The sequence below is a fragment of the Rhinolophus ferrumequinum genome, chromosome 23 (assembly GCF_004115265.2).
Source record: "Rhinolophus ferrumequinum isolate MPI-CBG mRhiFer1 chromosome 23, mRhiFer1_v1.p, whole genome shotgun sequence".
Classification (NCBI taxonomy): Eukaryota; Metazoa; Chordata; class Mammalia; order Chiroptera; family Rhinolophidae; genus Rhinolophus; species Rhinolophus ferrumequinum.
Window position 1 is genome coordinate 25767300 of NC_046306.1, and position 24956 is coordinate 25792255.

The following is a 24956-nucleotide window of genomic DNA, read 5'->3' on the forward strand; positions in this document are numbered from 1 at the left end:
ATCACATCCATAAAGCAAAGAGAGGAACAACAGAACAAGAACAAATTCTCAGAAAATAAAAATATTGCTTACATTAGAAATGAATTAGAAGATTTGGAAAATAAGGAACCCAGGAAACAGGACAAAATGAAGGAACAGAAAAGGTAAGACACAGAAACTCTTGTTGCTTTGCACAAAAAAGTAATAGGGTGCTTGGGATTTGCTGGATGGTTCTGGGAGTGGGAGGTATGGTGGGTGCTATGGGCTAGTGTGATAGATTGCCCTGACTTTTCATCCCACCCTTTTATTCACACCCTTGCAATGTGGCTCTACATCACCTTCTGGAAGAGGTGGAGTCTGGAAAATGCCTTGAACAGTAGTTTTATTCTCAAGTGGATTCAGAAATGTGATTTAAATAGAATGCGTTGGTATAGAAAAAACTCTACCCTTGGCTTCAGCAACAGTGTAGTGTGACAGTAGAAGAAACATCTTGTGAGATGCTTACATTCTTAATAATTGACTTTTTAAAGAGTTTTAATTATTAAGACCTCTGGCAATAGTCTTAATAATCTTAAAGATTTAAATGGTATAAAAATAGATGAGTTTCAGGCCTGCCTGGTGGCTCAGGTTGTTGGAACACCGAAATCCTAACACGGAGGTCGCAGGTTCGATTCTCACATGGGTCAGTGAGCTGCGCCCTCTACAGCTAAGATTGTGAACAACAGCTCTCCCTGGAGCTGGACTGCTTGGAGCTGGGCTGCCCTGAGCACCCGGAGGTTAGCTTGAGCTGCCGTGTGCTGCTGTGGGGCCTGCTGTGTGCTTCCATGGGTGGCCGGCAGCCATCGTGAGCGGCAGGCAGCCAGCCAGCCAGCGAGAGCTGCCGTGAGCTGCTGTGAGCGGCCGACCCATGACTGGAAACCGACTGCCTCTGTCGGCGAGGAGCGCAAGGCTCATACCAGCATGGGCCAGGGAGCTACGTCCTACACAACTAGACTGAGAAACGACTGCTTGAACCGGAGTGGGGGGTGGAGAGTGGTGGAAGAAAGGGGGAATAAAAAACAGATGAGTTTCATATAGACTTCTTACCCCTTTTTGACTAAAGTTTTTCACCCTCCTCACAGATTTCTGTAACATAAATAAAATAACTGAATAATTGCAACAATAACAAAAACTGAGTAAAATATTTTGTTTTGCTTTGTCTTTTTTCCTGATCTGTTTGAGCTCATGTTTATTTGGTTTTATAGGAAGGTCATATACTTTCTTCTGATTCTCTATTAAAGAAAGCTGAAGTGGGTAAAGAAGGAAAGATACTAGAGAGAAGACAGTATGTATTATCCGATTCCATTTGTCTTAAATTCAAAAACAGGTAAAACTAAACTATGTTGATGAAATCAGAATAATGATTGGGGATGGAGATTGATAAAGAAAGATTACAAGGGAACTTTCTGGGGAGACGGAAAACAATCCAGATCTTGATCTAGTTACACAGGTATTTACTTGGATAAAAATTAATCAAATTGCACACTTAAGATTGATGTGTTTTATGGTATGTAAATTATGCTTCAAGAAACAAAACTCTTCCATGCACAAAATACCTACAGTGGTTTCTGTTTTTTTGCACCGAGCTCCAGATACTAGGGGAGGGGCCCCACAGCAAGAGACACCAAGAGGGGCACCAGCAGTATGGTAGGAAGCTGGGGCCGTGGAGTGAGGTGGCCAGGGAAAAGTCTCCTGCGTTGGGGGAGGTCTGTGAATTTTAGGAACTCTGATACCTTACTTTGAAGGTAAACGCTGACCATGTGCTCATTTCCCTGTTTCCTGCCAACCCCCCATTTCAATGTCTATTGCCAAGTAACTCATGTCAGTGGTTCTCAGGCAGGAATAGCAGGATGGCAGCCCCTGAATGGCAGGTGACCAGCAACACAATGCCCTGAGGCTGATGAGGAGTCCATGCTGACCACAGGGGCTGGACAGCCCTGGGGAACCGGATGCAGCAGGGACTGACCCACCATCTGACATGGTCCAAGTCCCCTCGTTCTGAGACCCCTGAGAAGTAAGGGCTCATACCAGACTCCGTTATGTCCCATATCATGGCTTGAATCATCTCATGTGTCTGGTCAAGGCAAGGGGAACTCTGAGAAGCCAGAGGACTCAGAGGCCTTGCTTTATAGAAAAGAAAATACTGGAGAAAAGACACCAGAGTGTCACCAGCAGTTTCTCTTGGATGGTGGCATTATGAGTACGGATTTTTATTTTCTTTATTAAACATGTTTATTCCCCCCATATTAACTATATAAGCATATATTAATTTCCCCCAGCTTTATTGAGCATATTTTTTTTGTAATAAAACTGACAGTATGAAAATATAAAATAGTTTAAAGAATAACAGTTTAAAAACTTATTTGCAATGAGGTTGTAAAGGCAGGGTTTATATTTTGTTTTTCAGGCTTGGAGAGGTCTGAAGGGAGTCAGATATGAGAACATATCCCTTCGTGGGGCCCTCAGGCACTATCTTTGAGTCTGACTTTGCTCTCTGGAGGGAAATGTGAGCTGGCGATTGCTGAGTCATCACATGTGAACCACATGAGCCACAGCCCTCTTTGAGCACTGGCCTGGAGACACTGGCCACCTGGGGATGAACTTTACCAGGGAGGCGGTCTCCAAAGCCCTCACCCGGGGGTGCAGGTGGCCTGGCATATAGATTGCTCTCCAGACTCGCCCTTCCATTAATAAATGGACAATGATCAGTGAATTCTACTCATGAAATAGGGTGGGATGCAATCCCAGAAAATTAATACTGATAGAATATTATTAACTAATCCAAAAGCCTTAGTAAGGCTCATTTGTCCCACTGATGTCTTCTTCTGTTTCAGAGTCCAACACAGGATCCCACACTGCTTTCAATTGTTATACCTTTTTATTCTCCTTTAATCTAGGATAGCTCCTCAGTCTTTCCTTGTCTTTTATGGCCTTGACATTATAGATCAGCGCTATCCAATACAACTTTTTTTATTTTACTGCAAAGAAAATTTTATATATCACTAGTCATGAATTTTTGTCATTAGTTATTACATAAATGTGCCATTATCCAAGTGGCATGACCATTTTATGTCCACGATTCACTTCTGTGTTCACAAAATTTTCATGATTTATGTAAGTACACATCTATCAGTGAAGATTTAACATTGAGATGCAATCTAGCATCCATAATATCTGATGTTTTTCAGATAGCAATGTAGAAGAGATGTATTTTTAATCACTTTTTCATTTGAGTCACCTTATGTAAAAAAACTAATTTAGATGTTCTAAGTCTCTAACGGAGGTTTTCCAATGCACTCATAGGAATGGTTACAGACAGTTAAGATTTTCAGAAACAACTTTCATGTCACATCCTGTTGTAATTTCTGTACCATTTTGTTTTCCAGATGCTTTCCTTGGCATGCAAAAGGGGCCGAATGAGATGAATGTTTTGCTTGACTTCTTTAATGTCCTGAACTTTCTGTAGTTCTTTATTTTTCTTCAACCTGTTCATTACAAATTTCACTTGGCATTTCTGTTTGCGCTCTTCATTGTATCAATAGTTTTATTCCACAACTTTCGCTGGTACTTGACAGGTTCATTTCTGCTTTACAGAATGCTTTAGTCCACCTGAACGTGTGAGGATTGTGCTTCTTCTTCTTCTTCTTCTTTTTTAAAGATTTTATTGGGGAAGGGGAACAGGACTTTATTGGGGAACAGTGTGTACTTCCAGGACTTTTTTTCCAAGTCAAGTTATTGTCCTTTCAATCTTAGTTGTGGAGGGTGTCGTTCAGCTTCAAATTGTTGTCCTTTCAGTCTTAGTTGGGGAGGGTGCAGCTCAGCTCCAGGTCCAGTTGCTGTTGCTAGTTGCAGGGGGCGCAGCCCACTATCCCTTGCAGGAGTTGAACTGGCAACCTTGTGGTTGAGAGCCCACTGGCCCATGTGGGAATTGAACTGGCAGACTTCAGAGTTAGACGCATGGAGCTCCAACTGCCTGAGCCACCGGGCCAGCCCAGATTGTGCTTCTTTTTAAAGTTTTTATGACACTTGGATTTACAGAATCTGAACACCTTGCAATCCTTGTGGACAAACATCAGGCAGTGGCCGGGATATATGGGTCCCTACCAGAAATAACATGTCTCCATACTCATGTTGAACATGCCAGGGGGACCCACCACCCAAATGCCAAGCTTGAAAGGCCAATACAACTTTTTTTTTTAAAAAAAAGCTCTCCAAAAGAACTTTCTGCCATGATAGAAATGCTCTGCATCTGTGCTGTCCAATATGATAGCCAGTAGCTACATGAAAAATGACATTTAAAATGTGGCTAGTGGGGTTGAAGAACTGAATCTTATATTCTACTTAATTAAAATAATAGTCACATGTGGTAGATGGCTGCTGCATTGGACAGGACAGCTGTTGAATGCCCCTCATTTTGAGTTTGTTTGATGTTTCCTCTTGACTATGAGTTTTAGCAGGTATACCATAGATGTGAGGTTGTGCCCTCCTTTGGTTTCCTGATAAAGGTGACAGGAAACCAAGTAGGTCAGAATTTTTATTGTGGCAAAATATACATAAAATTTACAATTTTAACCATTTCAAGTGTACAGTTCTGTGGCATTAAGTACATTTGTTGTGCATTCATTACCACCGTCCATCCACAGAACTTTTTCATTGTCCTCAACTGAAACTCTACCCGTTCGATACCAATTCTCTATTCTCCATTGCAACCACCATTCTACTTTCTATCTTTATGAATTTGACTACTCTAGGTACCTCATATACTCGTAAGTAGAATCATTTAGTATTTTTCCTTTTGTGACTGGCTTATTTCACTTAGCATAATGTCTTCAAAGTTCATCCGTGTTATAGCATGTGTTTGAATTTCCTTCCCTTTTAAGGGCTGAATGATATTCCATTGTATGTATATAGCATATTTTGTTTATCCTTTCATTCATTGATAGACATTTGGGTTGCTTCTACCTTTTGACTGTTGTGAATATGCTACTATGCACATGAATGTACAAATATCTGTTCCAGTCTCTGCTTTCAGTTCTTTGGGTATGTATCCAGGAGTGGAATTGCTGGATCGGATGTAGTTCTAGTTCTAATTTTTTAAGGAACCACCATATTGTTTTCCACAGCAGTCTCACCATTTTGCATTCCCACCAGCAATGTACAAGGGTTCCAATTTCTCCACATCCTTGCCAAACACTTGTTATTTTCTGGTTGTTTTAATAATAGCCACCCCAATGGTTGATACCTATAGACTGAATGTTTTTGTCCCCCGAACCCCACAATTCATATATTGAAACCTAATCCCCAACGTAGTGGTATTTAGAGGTGGGGGTCTTTGGGAGGTGATTAGGTCATAAGGGTGAAGCCTTTATCAGTGGAATTAGTGCTCTTCTAAAGACCCCAGAGAGCTACCTTGCTTCTTCTGCCATGTGAGGATTATGTCTATGAACCAGAAAGTGGGCCCTTATCAGACACCAAATCCGTCAGCATCTTGATCTTGGACTTCCCAACTTTCCAGAACTCAGAAATAAATGTTTGTTGATTAAGCCACCCAGTCTATGGATTTTTGTTATAGCAGCTCAAATGGACTAAGACAGTATCTCATTGTGTTTTTGAGGAAGCTGTATTTTTTTTTTTTAATGCCCTATGAAGTCCAACAAAAACAGGGTGGCAACTACATTTAGAAGCAATTCACTGCACTTCCAACACTCTTCCTGCAAGAATCAGATATGAGGTCACTGGATTTGGGGTGGGTAGCAGGCAGGAGTAATTCTTGAACCAATTAATGTTAACGCTGTCTTGGCTAAACAAGGCAGATGTGGCTTTATTACAGTTAGTTGAGTTCAGGTGTAATATTAACATTTTGTAAATACTGAATGTTGTGAAATATCCACAAGGTTTCCAAGTAATCAATTATCATCTGAAAAAGCATCCCTCCTACAATTCAGTTTGGGAGCTCTGGCTTTGGAGACAGGCATGTATTCAGGCATTTGCATGTGATCTAGGCCAAACCTCTTAACCTCTCAGATGTCTTTCCTTTTAAAGTTGCAGTAACAATCTTAAGTGTACAGCTGATGCATTTTTACGTATGCACAAGCCCATGTACCCAACACTCATATCAAGACACAGGATATTTCCATCCCACCGGAAGGCTCCCTTGTACCCCACCCCTCAACATCCCTAGAGGTAGCTAGTGATAATGATTTCTATTTATGTAGATGAGTTTTGCCTGTTTTCAACCCTTACCTTGTGACTTGGAACAGACAGCATGAACTTTCTGTGCTTGGCTTGGTTAGCCATGGTGCCCATTCATACTGGTGAGATTCAGGCAAGTTGTGTGTATCAATAGCTTATTCTTTTTTACTGTTGTATATTATTCCATGGTGTGAGCACACCAGAGTTTGTCTCTCCATTCTCCTGCTGATGGACCCTTGGGTTGTTTCCAGAGTGTGCCTATTGTGAATAAAGTTACTATGAACATTATCTATTGTGAGTGTTTCTAGGTGGATGTATAGGTAGGAGTGGTTGCTGAGTGAGACGGCTGGCATGTTTAAACTTTAGTAAGAATAGCCAAACCTTTCCCCAAAGCTTTAAGTCTCTCTTTAAAACAGAAAAAATAAACTTCTATCTCATTATTATGAGAGCATTTAAAGAGCCCTAAGATAGGAACTTGAAGCCTGTACCTGGAACACAGGGGGCCCTCAGTAATTGCCAGCTTCTGCCCCTGTGAGTGTCCTGTGCCCCATCAGAGGAAGGACAGGCGGCTGGCAAGCACTGCGGGAAGTCACCCGCCCCTTACCTTTGGGTGGAGAGGCCTTTCTCACACAGCACTCATGGCCCACACTGAGGGAGCCAGGTAAGCAGCCTTGGTACCTACGCCCTGCACTCGGATCCTGCTTTCTCAGGCCCAGCACGCGCGTCGCCTGGCTGGGCACTCATCTGGCTGGGCACTCACCTGGCTGGGCACGTTTGTTGAGTACTGTGTGCTAGACCCTGGGCTTCCAAGAGCAAACCACATAAAGCCTCTCCCCCCTAAAATCACTGGGCAGGAGGAGGGATTGCTTTGTGTAGAAAGTTTGGGAACTCAACAGGGCACAGACTCGGAGGTCTGGAGCCCACTTGGTTTTTAACTAGACCCTGGACTTCCCCTGAAAGCTGCCTGAGACGAACAGGGAAAGACAATAATTTGCTCCTTTGCTCCCCTGCAGGAACGTAGGTCCGCCCGGAGCGTCCTGGCCTCTAAATCTAGGCCTAGTGCCACCCGCAGTCTCCCAGCGGCCTGCGCGGACCGCGAAGCCCGGCCCCCGCCGTGCGACCAATGGCCCCGCCCTGGCGGGGGAGGGTTCTGGCGGCCGGTGGCAGTCGGGGCTGTCCGCAGGTCGCCGCGTCGTGGCTACCCGAGGTAAGATCGCAGCCCACGCGCCTGGTCCTCTGGGCTCAGGGCGTACAGACGCCTTTCGGGGAGGTGGCCCGCGGCGTCAGGAGCCAAATGGGACTTGGAATCCGCCAGAGTTCAGGAGGTCCGGGGCGCGCGGGAGGCCGGGGAGGGGACAGGGTGCGCGGGGCTCGGGAAGAGAGAGTCCTAAGGCACTTGGAGTTTGGGACAGCGAGGGCACCCAGGGGGTCGGGAAGTGGGGGGCAAGGAGCGTCTGCTTGGGCTGCGGGGGAAGGTTGGAAAGGAAGGAAACGGGCGCCGGCCGCTGAGGCCCTCCCGCTGCCCTGCTCAGGCCCAGGGTGACCCCCGGGCAAGGCCTAGCTCTAGTGCGCCAACCTCCTGTGGCCTTGGCCGTGCCTCGGGGTGGAGGTTACCGCCCTCCCCTAGGTTTTGACAGTTTTCGGTGGTGACACCTGCTCAGAAGAACAGCCTCCCTGTCCTCCGTGGACCTCGGTCTATGGGGCTGTGAGGCCTCGCCTTTCCCGCGTGGGTGGATATTCATCAAGAGCACTCAGACCCCTGGGACAGTCGGGTCGGAAACTCCTCGCCGAGTGGATCCGGAACCTTCGCTGCCCATCTCTGAGATCGGAAAGAGGTGCCAGGAAAACATTGAAAAAAACAACAACAAACCCCAAAATCCCAAACGACATTCCCCGTATAGATGCTGTGGAGCCTCAAAAACATCTGGAAGGAGAGTCAGCGACCTGAGAACCGCGCTGCTGTGGAGGGCACGGTTCGGTTCAGGACTAAATGTTGCATCCTCCCAGGTGCACCCTCACCCAGTGACCCCCCTCACTCAGATGGTGACCTTGGCCCTTTCCTGAACTTGAAGGCAGGGGTTGTTTGAGTTTCACTTGCTGCAGGGGCTTCTATGACCTGCAAAGTGTATGGTGAGCTGCAGTGAGACATCAAGTCCTGGGTTCAAATCCTGTCAGGGCCACTGGTCAGCTGTGCACCTTGGCATCACTTCTCTCATGAATTTGTGGCAAGGATTAAATGAGAGAAACTTATTTAATAAGTTTCTGCCTATAGTGGATCCTCAATAAATGTGAACAACTATGGGCTTCTTTTCTTTTTGGTGGGATCATATCATAACCCATTGCCCCCCAAACTCTGTGCCTTAAGGGCTGAGGCTGGGATGCAGAAAAATGTTATCACCTGACTCTCTCCTGATGCCTCCCTGGATGCCATGGGAGGGAAGGAGAAAAGGGTCTTTAGCTACCACAGTTATTCTTTGCTCATCTCCTGAAATCTCCCAGGAACCCCGGCCCTCCCTCCCTAATCCTCTTGACCTCTATCATTAGCACTTGTCCCAGTAGGAATGTAGCATCTGGTGGTTGGCAAAGCAAGTCATGCAACTTGAAGCTGTGAAGCCAGGAGACAGGACTGCTGCCCGGTTTCCCATTTGGCAAGAGACTGGCGGCCTCAGCAGCTTTTGGGCATTCTGCAGCGCTGTCTCCTAGAGGTCTCACTCAAGCCTGACCCCTCGTTTCTACTCTAGCCTGGCCCTCTCTGTGCCCCCTTCCCTCCCTGAAAACCCACTTGGACATTCAATAGCATTTCAAGCTTCACTTATTCAAAATGGAGCTCTGGAGTTCCCTGTGCACCTCTGCTCCTCCCCTGGATTCTCTGACTGGCTAAATAGCACCATCCATCCACCCAGCGCCCAAAGAGTCATCCTTGATTTTTCTCCTTTCCTCACCTCCCAAACCCACAAAACACCAGGAATCCAACCACCTCTCTCTCTCCACCACTGGTTACCACCCCAGCCGTACATTTGTCTGTGCCCTGCTGTGGCCTCCTGACTTGTTTCCTTGTTTCTATCCTGGCGTCTCCATAGTCCAAGGTCCTCACAATCACCAGAGAGGTCTTTAACATAGATCCTCTCCCTCCCCTCCCTGTTCAGAACCCTCCAAATGAAACCCAACACCCTTTCCTGTAACACTCTTTGTAACAGCTCCTCCCAACTTTCTTGATCTCCACCCCTCCCCCTAGCTTTCTAAACCTGGACCACAGCGACCTGCTTTCTATTCTTCAGACGCGCTGAGACCTGCTTTCTATTCTTCAGACACGCTGAGCTGGTTTCCACTTTAGGACTTCTCACTAGTGCCTCTGCCTGAAACACCGAACGAACGGCACAACTCAAATGCAGCCAATTCAGGAAGTCTTCCCTGACCATCCCAGTGCAAGCAGCACGCCCTTCTCCAGGGCTTCTGTTTCGTTACCCCGCTTTGTTTTCTTGGTAATGTTTATTACTCTCTGGGATTCTTATTTATGTATGTGTTTACTGATTTGTTATCTGTCCCACCCCAGTAGAATATAAACTGGATGATGGCAGAAATCTCATTTCTCTTATTCCCTGCAGCTCTCCCCAGAGGGGAGGCAAATAAACAACACACAAACAAATGCATGTACTTGCAAATTGTAAGTGCTCCATAAGCAACTGGCGGTACTTGCTTGTATTTGAGGCGCTTATAAATTTCAAGCTCATCAGGCCGAACTACTGTATTGTCAAAACAAGCTCCCTGACCCATTGTAGGGGTGAGGACAAGCCTGGAAAAGACGGGTAACTTGCCCCAGGTCAATAGTGAGTTCAGGACAGTGGAACTCAGCCTCCTACCCTAAGAACGTGTATGTAGCAAACTGCTTTCATGGTGGCCCTGCAGTCGTGTTCTGGAAAGAATCTGATCCTGAATCCTGAAGACCTCAGTTCTTTGCTCTTGCACTAACAAGCAAGCCCCCTTTATTTCTTAATACTTCATTTCCTTCACCATTAAAGTAGGATGGATCCTGTTATTATGTTGGGCTTCTTTTTTTTCCTAGTGTACCTCAAAGAAGCAGCACTTCTAAGTGGAGTCTTCTTGCTGTGAGTGGCTAGGGGCACATACAGGTCTGAGGACAATGGTGGGAAGCCAGACCCCCCCCAATACTGAACAACTTGCAGGGCAGAAATGGGCCCTAAGACTTCTGGGTCTGATTTTTCTTTTTTTTCGGTCATCAATTTGTTTTTAAGCAAATTCCTCGAGGGCCTCTGGGACTCAGGCAACCATGAACTACGTTGATTAAAGAGAAAAGCCAAAATTCCAGAGACCAGAAAGAACTGCCTTTTGCCCAACCCCACTCCCAACCCGGTTGCCATGTGTGATCTGTTTTCTTCCAGTCATTTATCCTCTGTCTCAGTCCATCCATGGGCCAGAGCCCTCGGTCACTACAGAGCCTGAACAGTGATGACGTTTGCCGAGGACAAGACTTTCCAGTATATCCGCTATCATTACCGAAATTTTGACCGTATTCATGTTCTGGAGATTCTGCCTCACCTGTCTTGCCTCACACCAAGTGACCAGGTGAGCCAGGGCATGTCAGGTAGCCAGACTGGGGGCAGGGCTGTGGAATTCAGAGCTTCACCGAAGCCAGAGCCGACTCCTTCCTTCCATCTTGTCTGTATCCCACTTCCTGCCCTGGTGGCTTCTCTCACTTTCAGAATTATGGTTCAGGGTAGCCTATCCAACTTTCCTGAGCTCCCTCTGGTGTCGTTTTGATGTAATGCTCAACAATATGGCGCTGGCTGCCTGAGGTTTCCAGGCTCCGGGCCCCTCACCCACTTCTATTGGCACCTTCTTTTTCTTCATCTCTCTTGTCCTTGTTCCGACTCAGTTTTTATTTCATTCTCCTTGTTGTGAGACCCTGTCCTGGTAGGGATCCCAGGGCTCAGTTTTGAGAGTGTATGGGTGCCAGACCACCCCAAGCCGCCTCAGAACTTGCTGTGGGCACCTCGTGAAGCCAGCCAGACCCTTCCCAGTTTTTGCTGTTCGCAGATTGAACCCCTCTGTTCTCTGCTTCCTCCCCACATATGCTGGTAGCATGTGGGTCTGTGGCTGATGGGGTTTGGCCCCTTCCCCTTATATTTTGGGGTTTATAGGGATACCTCAACACCTTGTTCTTCAGTAAATACCGGGAGTGCCGAAAAGATTACACACATGACTTGTATTCATCTTTTGTTATCAGTATATATTGAGTATTAGAATTTTAATACAGTTTTTTTCCTTTCTTAAAATGTGTATACGTTTTTTTGGCACCCTCTGTATTTTCTGTGGGTTTTGTTTCTGCTATCTGGTTGCTTGTTTGTATGCAGGGATTCAGGTAGATTTAAAAGCTCTGCAACTATTTCATTGTCTCAGAATCTCCCCAGTCCCTCATCCTCCCTGTTTCTTTCTTTCTTTCTTTTTTTTTTTTTTAACCTTTATTTATTTTAAGTGTGTTTTTCCAGGACCCATGAGCTCCAAGTCAAGTAGTTGTTTCAATCTAGTTGTGGAGGGCGCAGCTCACAGTGGCCCATGTGGGGATCGAACAGGCAACCTTGTTGTTAAGAGCACAGCGCTCTAACCAACTGAGCTAACCGGCCACCCCGCTCCCTGTTTCTTATAGTTGACCCCCTCTCTTTTCTTTTATATCTCCCTCATCTACTGTTTCCTACATACCTTTTTCTCTTTTGCCAATCCAAACCCTTTCTTTCGCCTTGGGGGCAAACCCTAGGCTTTGGCATCAGACTAACTGGGTTCGGATTCCTGCCCCACTGCTGTAGGATCTTTGCTGCCTTACTTCTGCGAAGCCGCAGTTTCCCCATCAGCAGAGTAGGAGTAATAGTTGCATTAAATAAGATAATTCACACAAAACCCTGAGCAAGAGAGCCTGGGACACAGTAAGAGCCTCTTTCCTGATAGCTAGCTGCCTTTAAACTTGGATTCAAACCCTAGCCTTGTCCTGGGCTCTGACCCAGTTTCAGGCGGCTGCCTCCTCTTGGTGCCCCTCCTGAGTGGGGAAGGGGCCAGGGCCACCTGGCTTGAGCAAGGAGATGGGCTGTGTCTTCCAGGACCTACTGCGGGCCTGCTACGACCGCAGAGGGAACCAGAACACCATCTGGGAACTCTTCAACAGCCTTCAGCGCCGGACTGGCTGGGTGGAATACCTCATCCGGGGACTGAAGGCTTGTGAGCTGGTTGGTCTCGCTGACGAAGTGGCCCATGTCTACCAGAGCAACCTGCCCTGTAAGCCTCCTGCCCTGGCCCTCCTCTTGGAACCCTTGTCTGTTCCCCTAGCCTCCCCTCTCCTTGTCCCCTTGCCCTTGTATCTCCTCCCTTCCTCTGTCACCCTCCCTCCCATCACTCCTGGGCAGTAGACAAACCTGACTATACATCCCAGCGTAGCTACTTAATAGCTGTGTCCCTTTGCCAGGTCCCTTAATTTCCCTGAGCCTCAGTCTTCTCTGCAAAACAGGGCTCATGGCAACATCTACCTCACAGGGCTGCGGTGGATACCACGGGACGCTGGCATGTCAAGTACTCAGCAAATGGAGCCTCCTCTCATTTCTGTGTCTGTGACGTTTGCCTCCCATTCCTTTTCTCACTTCCTCCTCAGTTCACCTTTTCTCTCTCCACTGCTCTCTCCTTTTTCTCTCCCTTCACTGTCTCCTTTTTCATTCCCATGGGTTTCTTCCTTCCTTTCCCTTTGTCTCTTCCACTCCCCTGGTTTTCCTTAAAGCCTTCTAGGTTCTCCACCCCAGCTCCCCAGTTACCCCTCAGCTTCCCTCAATGCTCCCTGCCAGGCCAAGTGCCCAGAGGGGGATTTTGTGAGGTCAAGGTCTGAGGGGCTGAGACAGGAAGAAAACTCAAACCAGCTTTATTTATATTTCAGAATAGAGACAACTCCTGAGGCCCTGCCTAGAGATACAGCCTTAGAACATTCCCTGCTTGTCTTCTTTTATCTCTACCTTCCTTCCTTCCCTCCCTCCCTCCCTTCTTTCCAAACTTGTCTCTTCACTTGGAGATTAACAGTGATCCCCTGAATACAAACGGCTGTGGTGGGGGCAAAGGAGAAGGGCTGAGGTGGCAGGATCAGGTCAGGGGTCAGTTAGTGGTGACAGACACTCACAAGGAGGAGGAGAAAGCCACTGGGTCTCAGAACACCCAGGGACAGAAGTGGTGACTGCTGAGCTAGTCTGGATGGTGAGAGGCCAGTGAGGCACCCCTCCCCCTTCGCTCTGCCTTCCTCTTTTTGTCCTTCCCTCAGTGAAGCTTGTCTCCTCTGAGGAGTACATCTCATATCAGGACAGCTTTTGGAGCTGTGGGGGGCCAATAGCCATGGCCCTGGGGGTACAAGAGCACCGAGGCCTCTCTTATCACTGGGAACCCCCCTGATTCCTCCTTGGCTTCACTATATCTTTGTTTTCCAGTGAACCAGAAATGCCCTCCTGCCCCACTGGAGTCACCGTCAGTTCCTGCTGAGGTTCCAGGGCGCTCCACACCTGCTGTGGCCCCCAGTGCCTCCAACAACAGCGACAGAGACGAGGATCCAAGTTACCCCATGCCTGTTCAAGACACCCAGTCACCAGAGTCCCTGGGGGAGGTGCGTCCTCATAATCGACCCTGTATTCTCTGTTGCTGTCTGCCCACTTCTGCTCACCGAATCGTCCAGAAGCCCCTTCCTGCCCCCGACAAATCGTACCTAATCTCTGCTCAGAACCCCAGGGCTCCCCCAGTGAGGCTCTTTCTCAGTCTGTTGATCAGAGCTGCCCCCTGTGGCAGCCCCAGCCCTCTTGTCAACCAGCTGTGAGGTCACAGCTTGAGGTCTTTGCAATGGTGCATGTGAGATGTTGACCAGATGGGGGGGGTGATGGAGCAGGAGGTGATGGGCTTGCGGGTGGGTGGTGGAGCTGTATTTATTGCCAGGAAAGTGAAGTTTGGGGGAAAGATGACTGATTCTAGTGGTGGGATATGATGAGTTGGCAGTGATTGTGCGGAGACTCCAAACCATGGACTTGAAGCCCAAGAAAGGGGTCTGTGCAATGACCTTAGAGAAGGGCACCTTTCTATAGGGCCAGACAGATGGTTAGGGACTCTCCAGGGGATGGTGTGCGTGTTTTCTATGAGGTAGGTTCAAAGTCACCTGTAGTCAGAGGATATGACAATGACCAAAGCCAAGGCAAGGGCGTCCTTGTTTCCTGTGCTCCACGGTGTCGGCTCAGGCCTACAGAAGCTGCCCCACAAGTATAAGCTGCCCTTTGCCAGCTCCTGGGAGAAGCATCTGCCTTATCCACATTTTCCCTCTTGCAGAGCTCAAAGAAGGCCCCACAGACATCCAGCTCTGGGGCTATACTGAGCAGGCCCGGTGGCCCCGTGGAGCCCTCCTCTGACATGGCAGCCCTCAGTCCTCTGACCTCCAGTGGGCCTTCGGAGCAGGACACAGAACTGGGCAGTACCCACACAGCAGGTATGTGTGAATCTGGAGTTATAGGGCCTCTCTGACCTCTCAGTGAGGGTGAGGACTAGAGTTGCCCCTCTGGCTTCCTTGAACAGGAGGCAAGGGTGGGAATAAAGGGAGTTCAGCCCATAGAGCAGCCCAATTCCTTAAAAAGTGTATCGGTTAGTATTTGCTGTGTTAACAAACGTCCCCCAAAATTTAGTAGCTTAAACTATGATTATTAATTTGGCTCATGATTCTGTGGGTCAGTAATTTGGGCTGGTTCCGCTGGATACTTCTTCAGATCTTGGCTGAAATCCCTCTTGTGTACACTACTGTACCTATAAGCTTTGCTGATGGCTATTGGTTGGGCACCTTAGTTCTCTTCCATGAGTCTGTCATCCTCCAGCAGACAAACCCGTTTCTTGGCAGCTGAGCAGAGTTCTGAGGAAGGGAAGGTTCCTAGGGCATAGGTGGAGTGAGTGTTCCTCCTGCCTTACTCTGTGGGCCAAAGCAAGGCACAAAGCCAGCCCAGAGTCAAGGAGGAGGGAAACAGATTCCATCCCTCAGTGAGAGAGCTGACAAAGTAACATTGCAGAGGCCGTGGATACAGGTAGAAGAAGAGAATTGGGCCACTGCTGTGCTCTACCAGGGTGAGTCTGTAGAGATCTACCAGCACCTGGCGGACAGTGAAGAAGGGAGAGTGCAGGGCTGGGCCTGCTGCTGGCAGGGGAGCCCTTAGGCGCTGTTCTACCCTAAAGGGGTTGCTGGCCGCCAGGAAAGCACTAAAACTGCTCAGCCCCCAGAGGAAGTATGGTCTTCATCAGCCAAGGGCCTGGAACCCCACACCAGACCTCGACACTCCCCCTCAGGAATATAGAGTTGTCTACTGTGACTCCCTAGGCTGGCATCTCTCTGTACCAGTATTTCCCAAACTGTGTTCTACATGACGCTGGTGCCCCGCCAGCCCTCAGTGCCCCTGGCACAGCCACAAGGCACATGAGCAGTTAAAGACCATCTTCGTGCTCTCCTCTCCTGTCACCTCAAAACTCAGCCCTAAGCACCCACGTGCGTTTTGCAGTGTCAGCTTGCCATGGAATACCTTTCAGGAAATGCTGCGTGGACCTGGAAGGCAAAGGGCACTTAGATTTCAATATGCGCTTGGGCACAGAATTCCACGAGATTCTGGGGTGTTAGATTTGGGGTGGAGGGCATATCAGAATCACTCAGGGCTTTTGTTAGCCGTAGGCCCAGGCACGTGCATTCTCAGAGTTCCAAGGGAAATCTTGAGATTACTGCCTTTATGAACTATGACCACCTGCTTCCCCCAGGGCAGGCCCTCTCCCCGGGTGACTTTGTCCCTACACCACACCCCCTACTCGCCCTACGCCAAGCCCTTAGGCCTCCTAGGAGATTTTCACACACTGGGGGTTGACTGGGGCTTTGGGGCCACATGTCTGGTATGAGCTCTTCTGCTTGAGCCATTCTGCTGCTCCTGGCCCTGGTCCAGGATTGCTCCCCCTGGAGGAGGGGCAGGAATAAAAGATGGCGGTGGGAGGAGCATCCAGGATTCCAGGCTAAGGAGAAGATGGAAAAGGCAGACACAGGAGAAAAAAGGGGTGTTCCAGGCAAGAGAAGAACAAGCAAGTGAATAATTAATAATGATCTTCAAGGCTATTAGAGAAATGGACCATTTCACTCTTACGAGAGAACAGCCCCGGGGCTATAGGTCAAGGATTGAGGATAGACAGGCCCAAGCATGTGCCTGCAGTTGTCGGGCCTTCAGGCCTGGGAGCAGTGACCAAAGGGATTATGGAGTCTCCTCCATGGGTAGGAGATTGGGAGGCCTCAGTGCTGTAGAGATGGTGTGAGCTAGGGCAGAGGGACCCTTCTCCAGCCCTCTGATCCCAGGGAGACGGTGACTTTAGGGTAACACTCCTGTGGGTTTGTGTCTCCCCTTTTGTTTTGCTACCTGCAGGCGTGGTCTCTAGCCTCACATTGCCCCGTGGGCCTGTGTCTCCGACTGTCTCCTTTCAAGCCCTGCCCCGTTCCACCCGCAGGGCAAGCGGCTTGCCTGGACCCCCAGTGTCACCTCTGTCTACTGGTACCTCCTCCTCCTCCACTGGCTTGCCTTCGGCACGGGCCGCTGGTGACCAGGCTGAGACTACCATCTGCACCAGTGGGGCAGGGGTGCCCAACAACTCTGTGACAACCAGCACAGCGCCCTCCAAGTTGCCCCTCCACTCAGCAAGTACCAGCACAGTGCCTTCCAAATTACCCACCAGCTCAAAGCCCTCTGGCATAATGCCCACTAATGTGCTCACCAGTCTAGCACCATCCAAATTGCCCATTAACTCAACGCGTGCTGGCACAGTGCCACCCAAGGTGCCTACTGGCTCGGTCCCTGACCACACGATGCCCATGAGCACGGTGCCCAGCAAGGCGCCTGCCAACCCAGTACCTACCGTCAGGAGCAGCAACAGACCCTCAAAGGTGAGTCCTCGTCCCTCCTGGCAGTGATCTAGTCCCGTCCCCTGGCCCTGTCCTCGGACCCTTCCTCGTCTCCATTCTGTCTCCATCCTGGGCAGGTCCAGAGCCTCTTTTTGTGGGTGTAGGGACAGCTGAGTACCAGCCTCATCCAGACCCCACACCATGTCCTTTAGAGTAATAAGAATCATTAGGGCTATTAAGTGTGGATATCTCAGTGAGGTCAGGCGTGGTGGGCCACCCCCCTGGTCACATGCGTTAACCCAGTTAGGGCCCACAGCTCCCTGGTAAGCTTGGCAATGCCATTTTGTAGATGAGAAAGTAGTCAGGGGTAGAGCAGGGTGGCCTGGCTGCCTCGACCCTTTGCTCTTCGTCACTGGGATACCCAGCCTGTCTCTCCACGACCAGAGTTTTACAGGCAGCAGTCCCAGCACACCCAGCCTGGGCAGCCATTCGGACCCAGCAGCCCTCACAGCTGCCTCTCTGCCTGCACATCTGACCCCACGACTGCCCAGAGGAAGCGAGTACATGGCCAGGCCTGTGACCCTGTGCCCAGCCACTCCATGACCCTCAGGCCCTGGCTGAATGTTGATGCATGAGGGGCCACATACCAGCAAGGGCTCCCAGGGGTGGGGGTGAACTCACAGGAAGCCACAGGGCTGCCTTGGAGGATGTGGCTGTAGGGTCTGGGTTTCCTCCTCCCCTTTCTGCACTTTCAGTGGGTTGACTCCCCAAGAGAGGGTGGCATCATGGGCCCTGTGGGCTGGGAATTGCAGTATTGGGGTGCTCGTTCATGCCCTCGCCTAGGACTGGGGCTGCCCAACCTGGCTTGTCCCCCTGCCATACTCAGTCCCTTCCGTTCTCGCCTTTCTTTACCAGGACACTCCAGTGTCTCCGGCGTCCACAGGTGCCACCACTGGAGGCAGCTCGCCCGGTGCAGACAGCAGCGTTGAGAGCTTGGGCTCAGGGTCAGAGCTGAGCAAGCCAAACATGCTGGTATCCCGGATGGACAGCCAGCCATTTTCTGGCTGCTCCGCGGACCTTGCCATCAGCTACAGTGACAACTTGAGCGTGGGCCCTGACAACATTCCAGAGGAGAATGAATATAGGTCAGCGGACATCCTGAGGATCCACGTGGAGGAGGCTGCCAGCATCGACAACCTGGCTGGCAACCCCGGGACACACGCTGCCCAGCAGATCCAGGTGGAGGAGGAGGAAGTGCTGTGCAGTGGGTGGGCCCACTCGGCTCCGTGGCTTGGGGCAGCTGCTGCTGGGGCACTCTTGGCCATGCTCCTGGCCGTGCTGTACCGGCGGCGCCTACCCCAGTGAACTCCCTCAGCCCTCCCTGCCATGCGTCTGCACCCTTTCCTGGGGTACATCTAGCCCGAGTCATGGAGCCAGTCCCACCTGCCTTGTCCCTTTCGTGGGGCTGGCAGAGGCTGGGTCAGAGAGGAGCCACAGGCCACAGGCCTCGCTGGAGACCCTGCACCGCCGACTGAGTCCTGGATGGCAGTATTTCTGTCCCAGCTCGTGCACTCTGCAGCTCCCTCACCATCCTCAGCTTTTTGGGCCCTGGGCTGCCCCATGCACTCCTGTCCTCATCCAGCCTACAATGTGGGTTGTCACCCTTGCCCTCTGGAGGAGGTGCCTCTTCCAGGCCTTATTCCTCTTTGCCCAAGCCCACAGATCAGGAGTTGCCACTGGAGGGTACAGGGCGTTGGCAATGCCTCCCATCCTGCTTTGGTCCCTGGCAGCTGACAGCAGATGTCTGGGGTGGGAGACCCACAGGACCTTGCTCCTTACCCCCGGTGGCCCAGCCTGAGGCCGTTACTCTGGAGAGCACCAGAGTTACTTCTGGTCCCCTGCCCCTTGGGTTCTCCATCCATGCTAGGCAAGGTGGGGACGAGGTCCAGAGGTTCCTGTGGACCGTGGGGAGGCCTGAGGACACTGTCTGGAGCCCTTTTCCAGCCTCCTCATCCCCTTCTCCTCTTTCGCTCTCTCTTGGTCCCCATTCCTATGAGGGTTGGGGAGGGGACCTGTGGGGCAAAGCTCAGGACAAAGTTTGGATTTCAGCTCCACCCCTTCCTGGGCTGTGTGGCCTGGGCCGATGATCAACGTCTCTGGTCTTGCTTCTCAACGTGGACTATGAGTGTCATGGCTCATCTTTTACTGCGATCTTCAGAGATTGACGCATAGAGGTGTCTGTCAAGTGCCTGGTCCAGAGGGGGTGGCCACTAAATTCTTCTCCCACCTCTCCCCTGCCCAGCCTGGTAGAGATGAGGCCAGGAGTGGCAGAGTGCCCAGTAGGTAAGGGGGCAACTCTGCAGTATAGGGTGATCTAGGCCTGCATTCTGCTTTGCCTCTCCCTCGTTCTGTGCTCTTGGGGAGATGAATAGTAAATATGTATCTAGATATATATATCTCCTAGTGTTGTGAAGATTAAATGAGTTTATAAACCTTAGAATGGTTCCTGGCATTTACTAAGGGTGGGGAACATGTTATCACTATTCAAAGTGGAGGGCCTGGAGCACGTGGCTATACCTTTAAGGGTGTGCTCAGATCCTACTGCCTCCCCTGACTTTAAGTTTGCCTCTTACTATATCCTCTGTGTTGGGGAATTGTTGGGGAGTGGGGAGAAAGGCACGTCCACTGGGGAAACTGTAGTACAGGGGCTGGGATGACCCCCAGCAGCCAGATGGATTGGGGGTATCCTTGTGGCTTCTTTTTGCGTGGCCATCGCTGGAGAAGGGGCAGGCACAGGAGCCTCAGGAGCTGCTTCCATTTCTGGGCTCTACAAGGGACAGGGACTAGAGCCCTGGGGAGACATCGGGGGGTGAAGGTCACTGTGGCCCACCCCTAGGCTGTCAGCCTGCAGTGTTCTGAGCCCTGCTTTGGCTGCTACAGTCCGCACTGCCCTCAGGGACTTCTACGACCTCTATTTTCAATGATCTGTACCTCTACCTCTGAACTTCTCTTCAACCCTCACTGCAAATCCAACATCCTGCACCTTGAAACCGGGAGTGGTCCTTACCCAAGCTGTTGGTACAGCTCCCCATCACCCTTACTCTTAACCTGCCCTCGGTGCTTCCCCCTCCCTCCCAGATACCCAGGTCAGTGAGCAATTCACGCATACCGGTAGGTGCTACTAGTTTTAATGTGTTTCCTTCCCAGAGTACCTTTGGAAAAAAATATCTCAAGAAAGCAATGGGTAGCCTCAAAGAATGCTATTTAAATCGTGGCATTTCAAGCACAGTGACCAGTGTGTAAGATGCCCTGGACCTCTGTCCCCAGCTCAGCCCTTAGCCCAAGGTGAAGTGTGCCTTCCCAAATGTGTGGGAGCTACCTTTGGGTAAATTTGTGTAGAAAGCATTCCGGGACCTACTTGGCACTTCATGTTACGCTGGTCAGAAACCCTGCCTTGTCCTGCATTGACCAGCACCCCTATTTTGTCTGCTGTCAACCTGAAGGCCTCTAAAATGCCAACTTCAAGTAGGGTTGGAAGCTGGCCAGTGTATTGGGGCCTGTGGCCAGGAGAGGGCTTGGAGTAGTTGGTAAGACGTGTTAGGTCTCAGGAGTGCTGGCTTTGGAGTGGCTTTCAGCTGCAGAAGGTTGCATATGGGAGGGAGACCAGGCAGGTTACCCTCATAGCCATGGCCTGGATGATGGAGGCCAGAACCCAAGGAGGGGAGGGAGGGCCTCCATCCCCAGTGGTTGGCTCAGCCACCTATATGCACTTGGGAAAGCATACTTCACCTCAGGCTAACGGCTGGGCTGGGGCCAGAGGTCCAGTGCCATCCTGCGCTTGGGGCAGACTCATCAGCAGCCAAGGTACCTGTGTATATCTCTCTTGCCACCTTCTCTCTCCTGTTGAAATAACATTTCTCTCAAAGCTCAAAAGCTGCCACTGCTTCTGTTTCGACCTACTGAAGCCAGACCAATGCCATAGCCTCACCTTATTTCCCATCTGGATGTGCTCAGGTCTAATTGGATGTAGGGGAATTTCTAGTCAAAGATCAGGAAGATGCCCTTTACCCTGCCAGGCTTCAGCTTATTCATAGATTTTAAGAAATTTTTTTTGTTATGGAAAACTTTCAAATACACACAAAAATAGAATATAAGAAAAATATATAAGAAATATATGAGAAAATAGAATAAGAACCCCCTATATGTCCCTCACCCAGCTTCAATATGGACTCATGGGCAGTCTTATTCATCACTGCTCTGTTCTCCTTTTTCTGTACAGGTTCCTTCTGTAAGTCAGAGAGTGAGGGGCTCAGAAAGCCAAATGGCAGACTTGGGGTGGGAGGATTTTGTGGAAGAGGCCCTCTATCTTCTCTTAAGTCAGCATTAGGCATTTCCCTCTTGATTTCTTGGGCTCTGCGGGTGACATCACACTTGAGCCAGTTCAGAGTGTGAGCAGCACTGGGTCCCTGTCTTAGGAGGAGGGGACCAAACAGGGTTCCTCCATTGACAAACTCCTTGAAGGTGTCTAGTCCCAGAGAGATGATTGACAGGTGTGTCCAGGGTACTTTGCCCCTTTGCGCCAGGAGCCTCCTCTAGGCTCTGACAGAACCCTTCCAGGAGGCAGAAACTCCCACTGGGCCTGATGCAAACTCCACAGCATGGTTCCTGCTCTCAAGGGAGGCTCTTAGGAAGGGAGTCATTCAGGCCTGGTGTCCTTGCTTTCCACCAATGTACCATTGCAAAGCTGATGGCCAAGAACAACCCCCTGGAAAGTAGTGTCCAGGGTTCCTGATCTAACCTGTGATAGAAGTGATAACTATAGATGAAAATCACATGCTTCTCCTGTGCTCACCTTTCTGCTCTTTTCCCTGTCGCCCAGGGCTATGAAGTTCGCACCTGATGTTGGTCATGGTCGCCCGGCATTACTCATTCTTGCTGCTGCTGCTGCTGCTGCTACAAACGGCAGTAATTAAAAGGGCTGCCATTTATCCTACACTTTGCTGTGTGCCAGGTGCTGGCTAAGCAGTTGACCTTTATTAACTCCCGTCCTTATTTTTTTAAAAAAGATTTTATTGGGGAAGCGGAACAGGACTTTATTAGGGAACAGTGCATACTTCTGGGACTTTCCCAAGTCAAATTGTTGTCCTTTCAGTCTTAGTTGTGGAGAGCGCAGCTCAGCTCCAGGTCCAGTTGCTGTTAGTAGTTGTAGGGGGCGCAGCCTGCCATCCCTTGCAGGAGTCGAACCGGCAACATTGTGGTTGAGAGGATGGCTCCAACCAACTGAGCCATCTGGGAGCTCAGCGGCAGCTCAGCTCAAGATGCCGTGTTCAATCTTAGTTGCAGGGGGCGCAGCCCACCATCCCTAGCAGGAGTCGAGGAGTCCAACTGGCAACCTTGTGGTTGAGAGCCCCCGGTCCAACCAACTGAGCCATCTGGCCACCCTATATTAACTCTTTTAATCCTCACAATGACCCTACGAAAGGGGTACCATTAAGACCCAATTTATAGCTAGTCTGCAAGACTGAGAGGAAAGCAAGAATGTTTCTAACTGCACTGTTCATGATAGCCCCAAACTGGAATCAACTCAAATGTCTATCAAGAGTAGAATGCAAGGGACAATGCAAGGGAAAAAACTCTGACCTTTGAGCTCCAGAGCTGAATATTCTCTATGTCCATGACCAATACCTGATTGGGTGTCTGGAGTCTAGGACCCCATTTAAGGTGTCACACCCACACATCCTTGCCCAGTGTGTGAAGATCTGCCACCTGCTATACTAGTATAATAATGTGCAATACATAATTAACACAGTGTCAGGGATACTGTCACTGTGTGTGCATGCAGGTGCAATGGCCTGAGGCTGTGTGACGCAGGGCAGGGGGCACAAGCCTAACATGCCAGCCTTCCGGAGACCAGTTTGTTTAGCAGACATTGTTTATTAAAGGGTTCCCCTGTGCCAGGTCTAAGGCTGAAAATGAGGAAGACACCTGCATACCCTCCAGTGGTTGGAGATGGCTCACAAAGTGAGGTGGAGACAAATAGGCTTTCACATCATCCTTTCAGGTATTTATACAATATTTATTTTATACCTACTGTGTGCAGAGTACTAGGAAAGGCCTTGGAGACACAGAATAATGAAGCAAAGATCCTAAGGGCCCTTTTCCACCCACCACTCTTGTCTCCAATACAATAGTGATGGTCTAAAGGAGTGTTCCTGAAACATGGGTGGGGGTAGGGAGAGGGACAAGTGTAGTTCTGATCGGTTATATACTATTAGTAATGATAACAAATTCCAGGAAAACAGTAACACTTAGAGCCTATAGGGAATAAGAAAACTATTAAGTATAAACCGTGTTTCCCTGAAAATAAGACTGGGTCTTATATTAAATTTTGCTCCAAAAGACTCATTAGGACTTCTGTTCAGGGGATGTCATCCTGAAAAATCATGCTAGGGCTTATTTTCCGGGTAGGTCTTACTTTTGAGGAAACACAGAATTTACAAAAACTCTTAGTAGAAAAGCTAAAATGAAAGTCTGACAAGATCAAGTGTTGACGAAAATACAGAACTGAAACTCTCATGAACTTTTGGGGGAATGTAAGTAGGTATATAATAACTTTCTGGAAAACTGGCAGTACCTACTAAAGCTGAACACATGCATAACCTATGACCTAGCAGTTCCACTCCAGGGTATGTACACACAAGAGCTTCTATCTACCAAGATACGTCCAAGAATGTTTCTAACTGCACTGTTCCTGATAGCCTCACGCTGGAATCAACCCAAATGTCTATCCACAGTGGAATGCATTATGTAAGTTGTGGTAAAGTCACAGTAGAATACTAGTATACAGCCATGAGTACGAATGAACATATTGCTACACAAAACCACATGGACACATCTCACAGATATAACATTGAGCAAAAGAAGTCAGTATACACAAAAAAAGTCCCCATTGTGTGATTCCACTCATATGAAAAGTACGGAAACAAGCAAAACGTATCCATGGCGTTGAAAGTCAAAACGGTTACCTTTGGGAGGGATAGAACCTGAAAGAGCATTCTGGGGAGTGACTCTATCTCCTGATTTGGGTGTTGGTTTCATGTGTATGTTCAGTTTGTGTCAATATTCCCTGTTTGAGTTATAAACTAAGATCACCCAAATGAGAACAAACGAGGCTATTTATTCAGAGCTTGCAAGAGAGTCAGCCACTATCATGTACATTTGTGGGGTGGGGGTCGGGGGCTCAAAGGCAGGCAGGGAGTGGGGAAAACTTTGCGGTGAAGAGAGGAACACTGGAGGGGGGCCGGACTAGAATAGGGGTATCTCTGTGATTGGTTGGGGAGCATATTTGGCTTTTTCTGGTTGGTCCTGAGTTGAAAGAGAGGGAGGAGTGGTTGGGGATTTGGAAGAAGCTGGCAGACATTGATCGTTCTTGTCCCATTACTGCAGGGGTTGTGGTTTGGCTTTCCAGGCTCGTTACTGCAGAGGTTTCGGTCAGAGTTCTTTGTCATATATGGTCTGACCATTGCCCATTTGGGTATTCTGTGTCTCAGAGGGAAGAGTATGGGCTCTGAGAGGGGCCGCCACCGCTGAAATAGGAGGCAGGTGAGCACGTACACACTTCCTCCAGCGCTGCGTCCCTCCCTGGGGTCAGTGGTGCCACTGTAAGGATGAGGCCACTGGCTAGAGCCCTCTGCTCCAAGCCAGCTCCAAGTCATCGCTTAGCTACCGCACCCACCAAGGTTCCTTTTTCCTTTAAGATCTGGCTGAAAGCCCAGCTCCTATTGGAAGCCTTCTTTGATTAGACTTCATTTATTAGCCT

The 24956-nt window shown here is 49.4% G+C and overlaps 1 protein-coding gene and 1 pseudogene across 2 annotated transcripts; one reads left to right on the forward strand and one right to left on the reverse strand.

Annotated features, from left to right (window-relative positions):
* Positions 1 to 3327: 3327 nt before the first annotated feature.
* On the reverse strand, positions 3328 to 4148 carry LOC117015793 (probable ribosome biogenesis protein RLP24; annotated as a pseudogene).
* Positions 4149 to 7318: 3170 nt separating this feature from the next.
* Positions 7319 to 18517, forward strand: MAVS (mitochondrial antiviral signaling protein). 2 transcript variants are annotated; one of them, XM_033095016.1, is made up of 8 exons: positions 7401 to 7417; positions 9446 to 9692; positions 10611 to 10794; positions 12321 to 12495; positions 13680 to 13852; positions 14560 to 14716; positions 16665 to 17179; positions 18053 to 18517. In XM_033095016.1, exons 3-8 carry the CDS (start codon positions 10678 to 10680, stop codon positions 18500 to 18502), a joined length of 1587 nt encoding a protein of 528 aa, XP_032950907.1. In that variant the 5' UTR covers positions 7401 to 7417; positions 9446 to 9692; positions 10611 to 10677; the 3' UTR covers positions 18503 to 18517. The 2 variants fall into 2 exon arrangements, with proteins under 2 accessions (XP_032950906.1, XP_032950907.1); XM_033095015.1 differs by lacking the exon at positions 9446 to 9692 and having other exon boundaries at positions 7319 to 7417.
* Positions 18518 to 24956: the final 6439 nt, after the last annotated feature.

Excerpts from the sequence above, each read along its gene's own strand:
- MAVS (XM_033095015.1), top strand. The coding sequence starts at position 10,678 with ATGACGTTTGCCGAGGACAAGACTTTCCAGTATATCCGCTATCATTAC. Across the intron at positions 12,496-13,679 it reads CTACCAGAGCAACCTGCCCT|TGAACCAGAAATGCCCTCCT; the intron begins GTAAGCCTCCTG and ends TTTGTTTTCCAG. Across the intron at positions 13,853-14,559 it reads CACCAGAGTCCCTGGGGGAG|AGCTCAAAGAAGGCCCCACA; the intron begins GTGCGTCCTCAT and ends TCCCTCTTGCAG.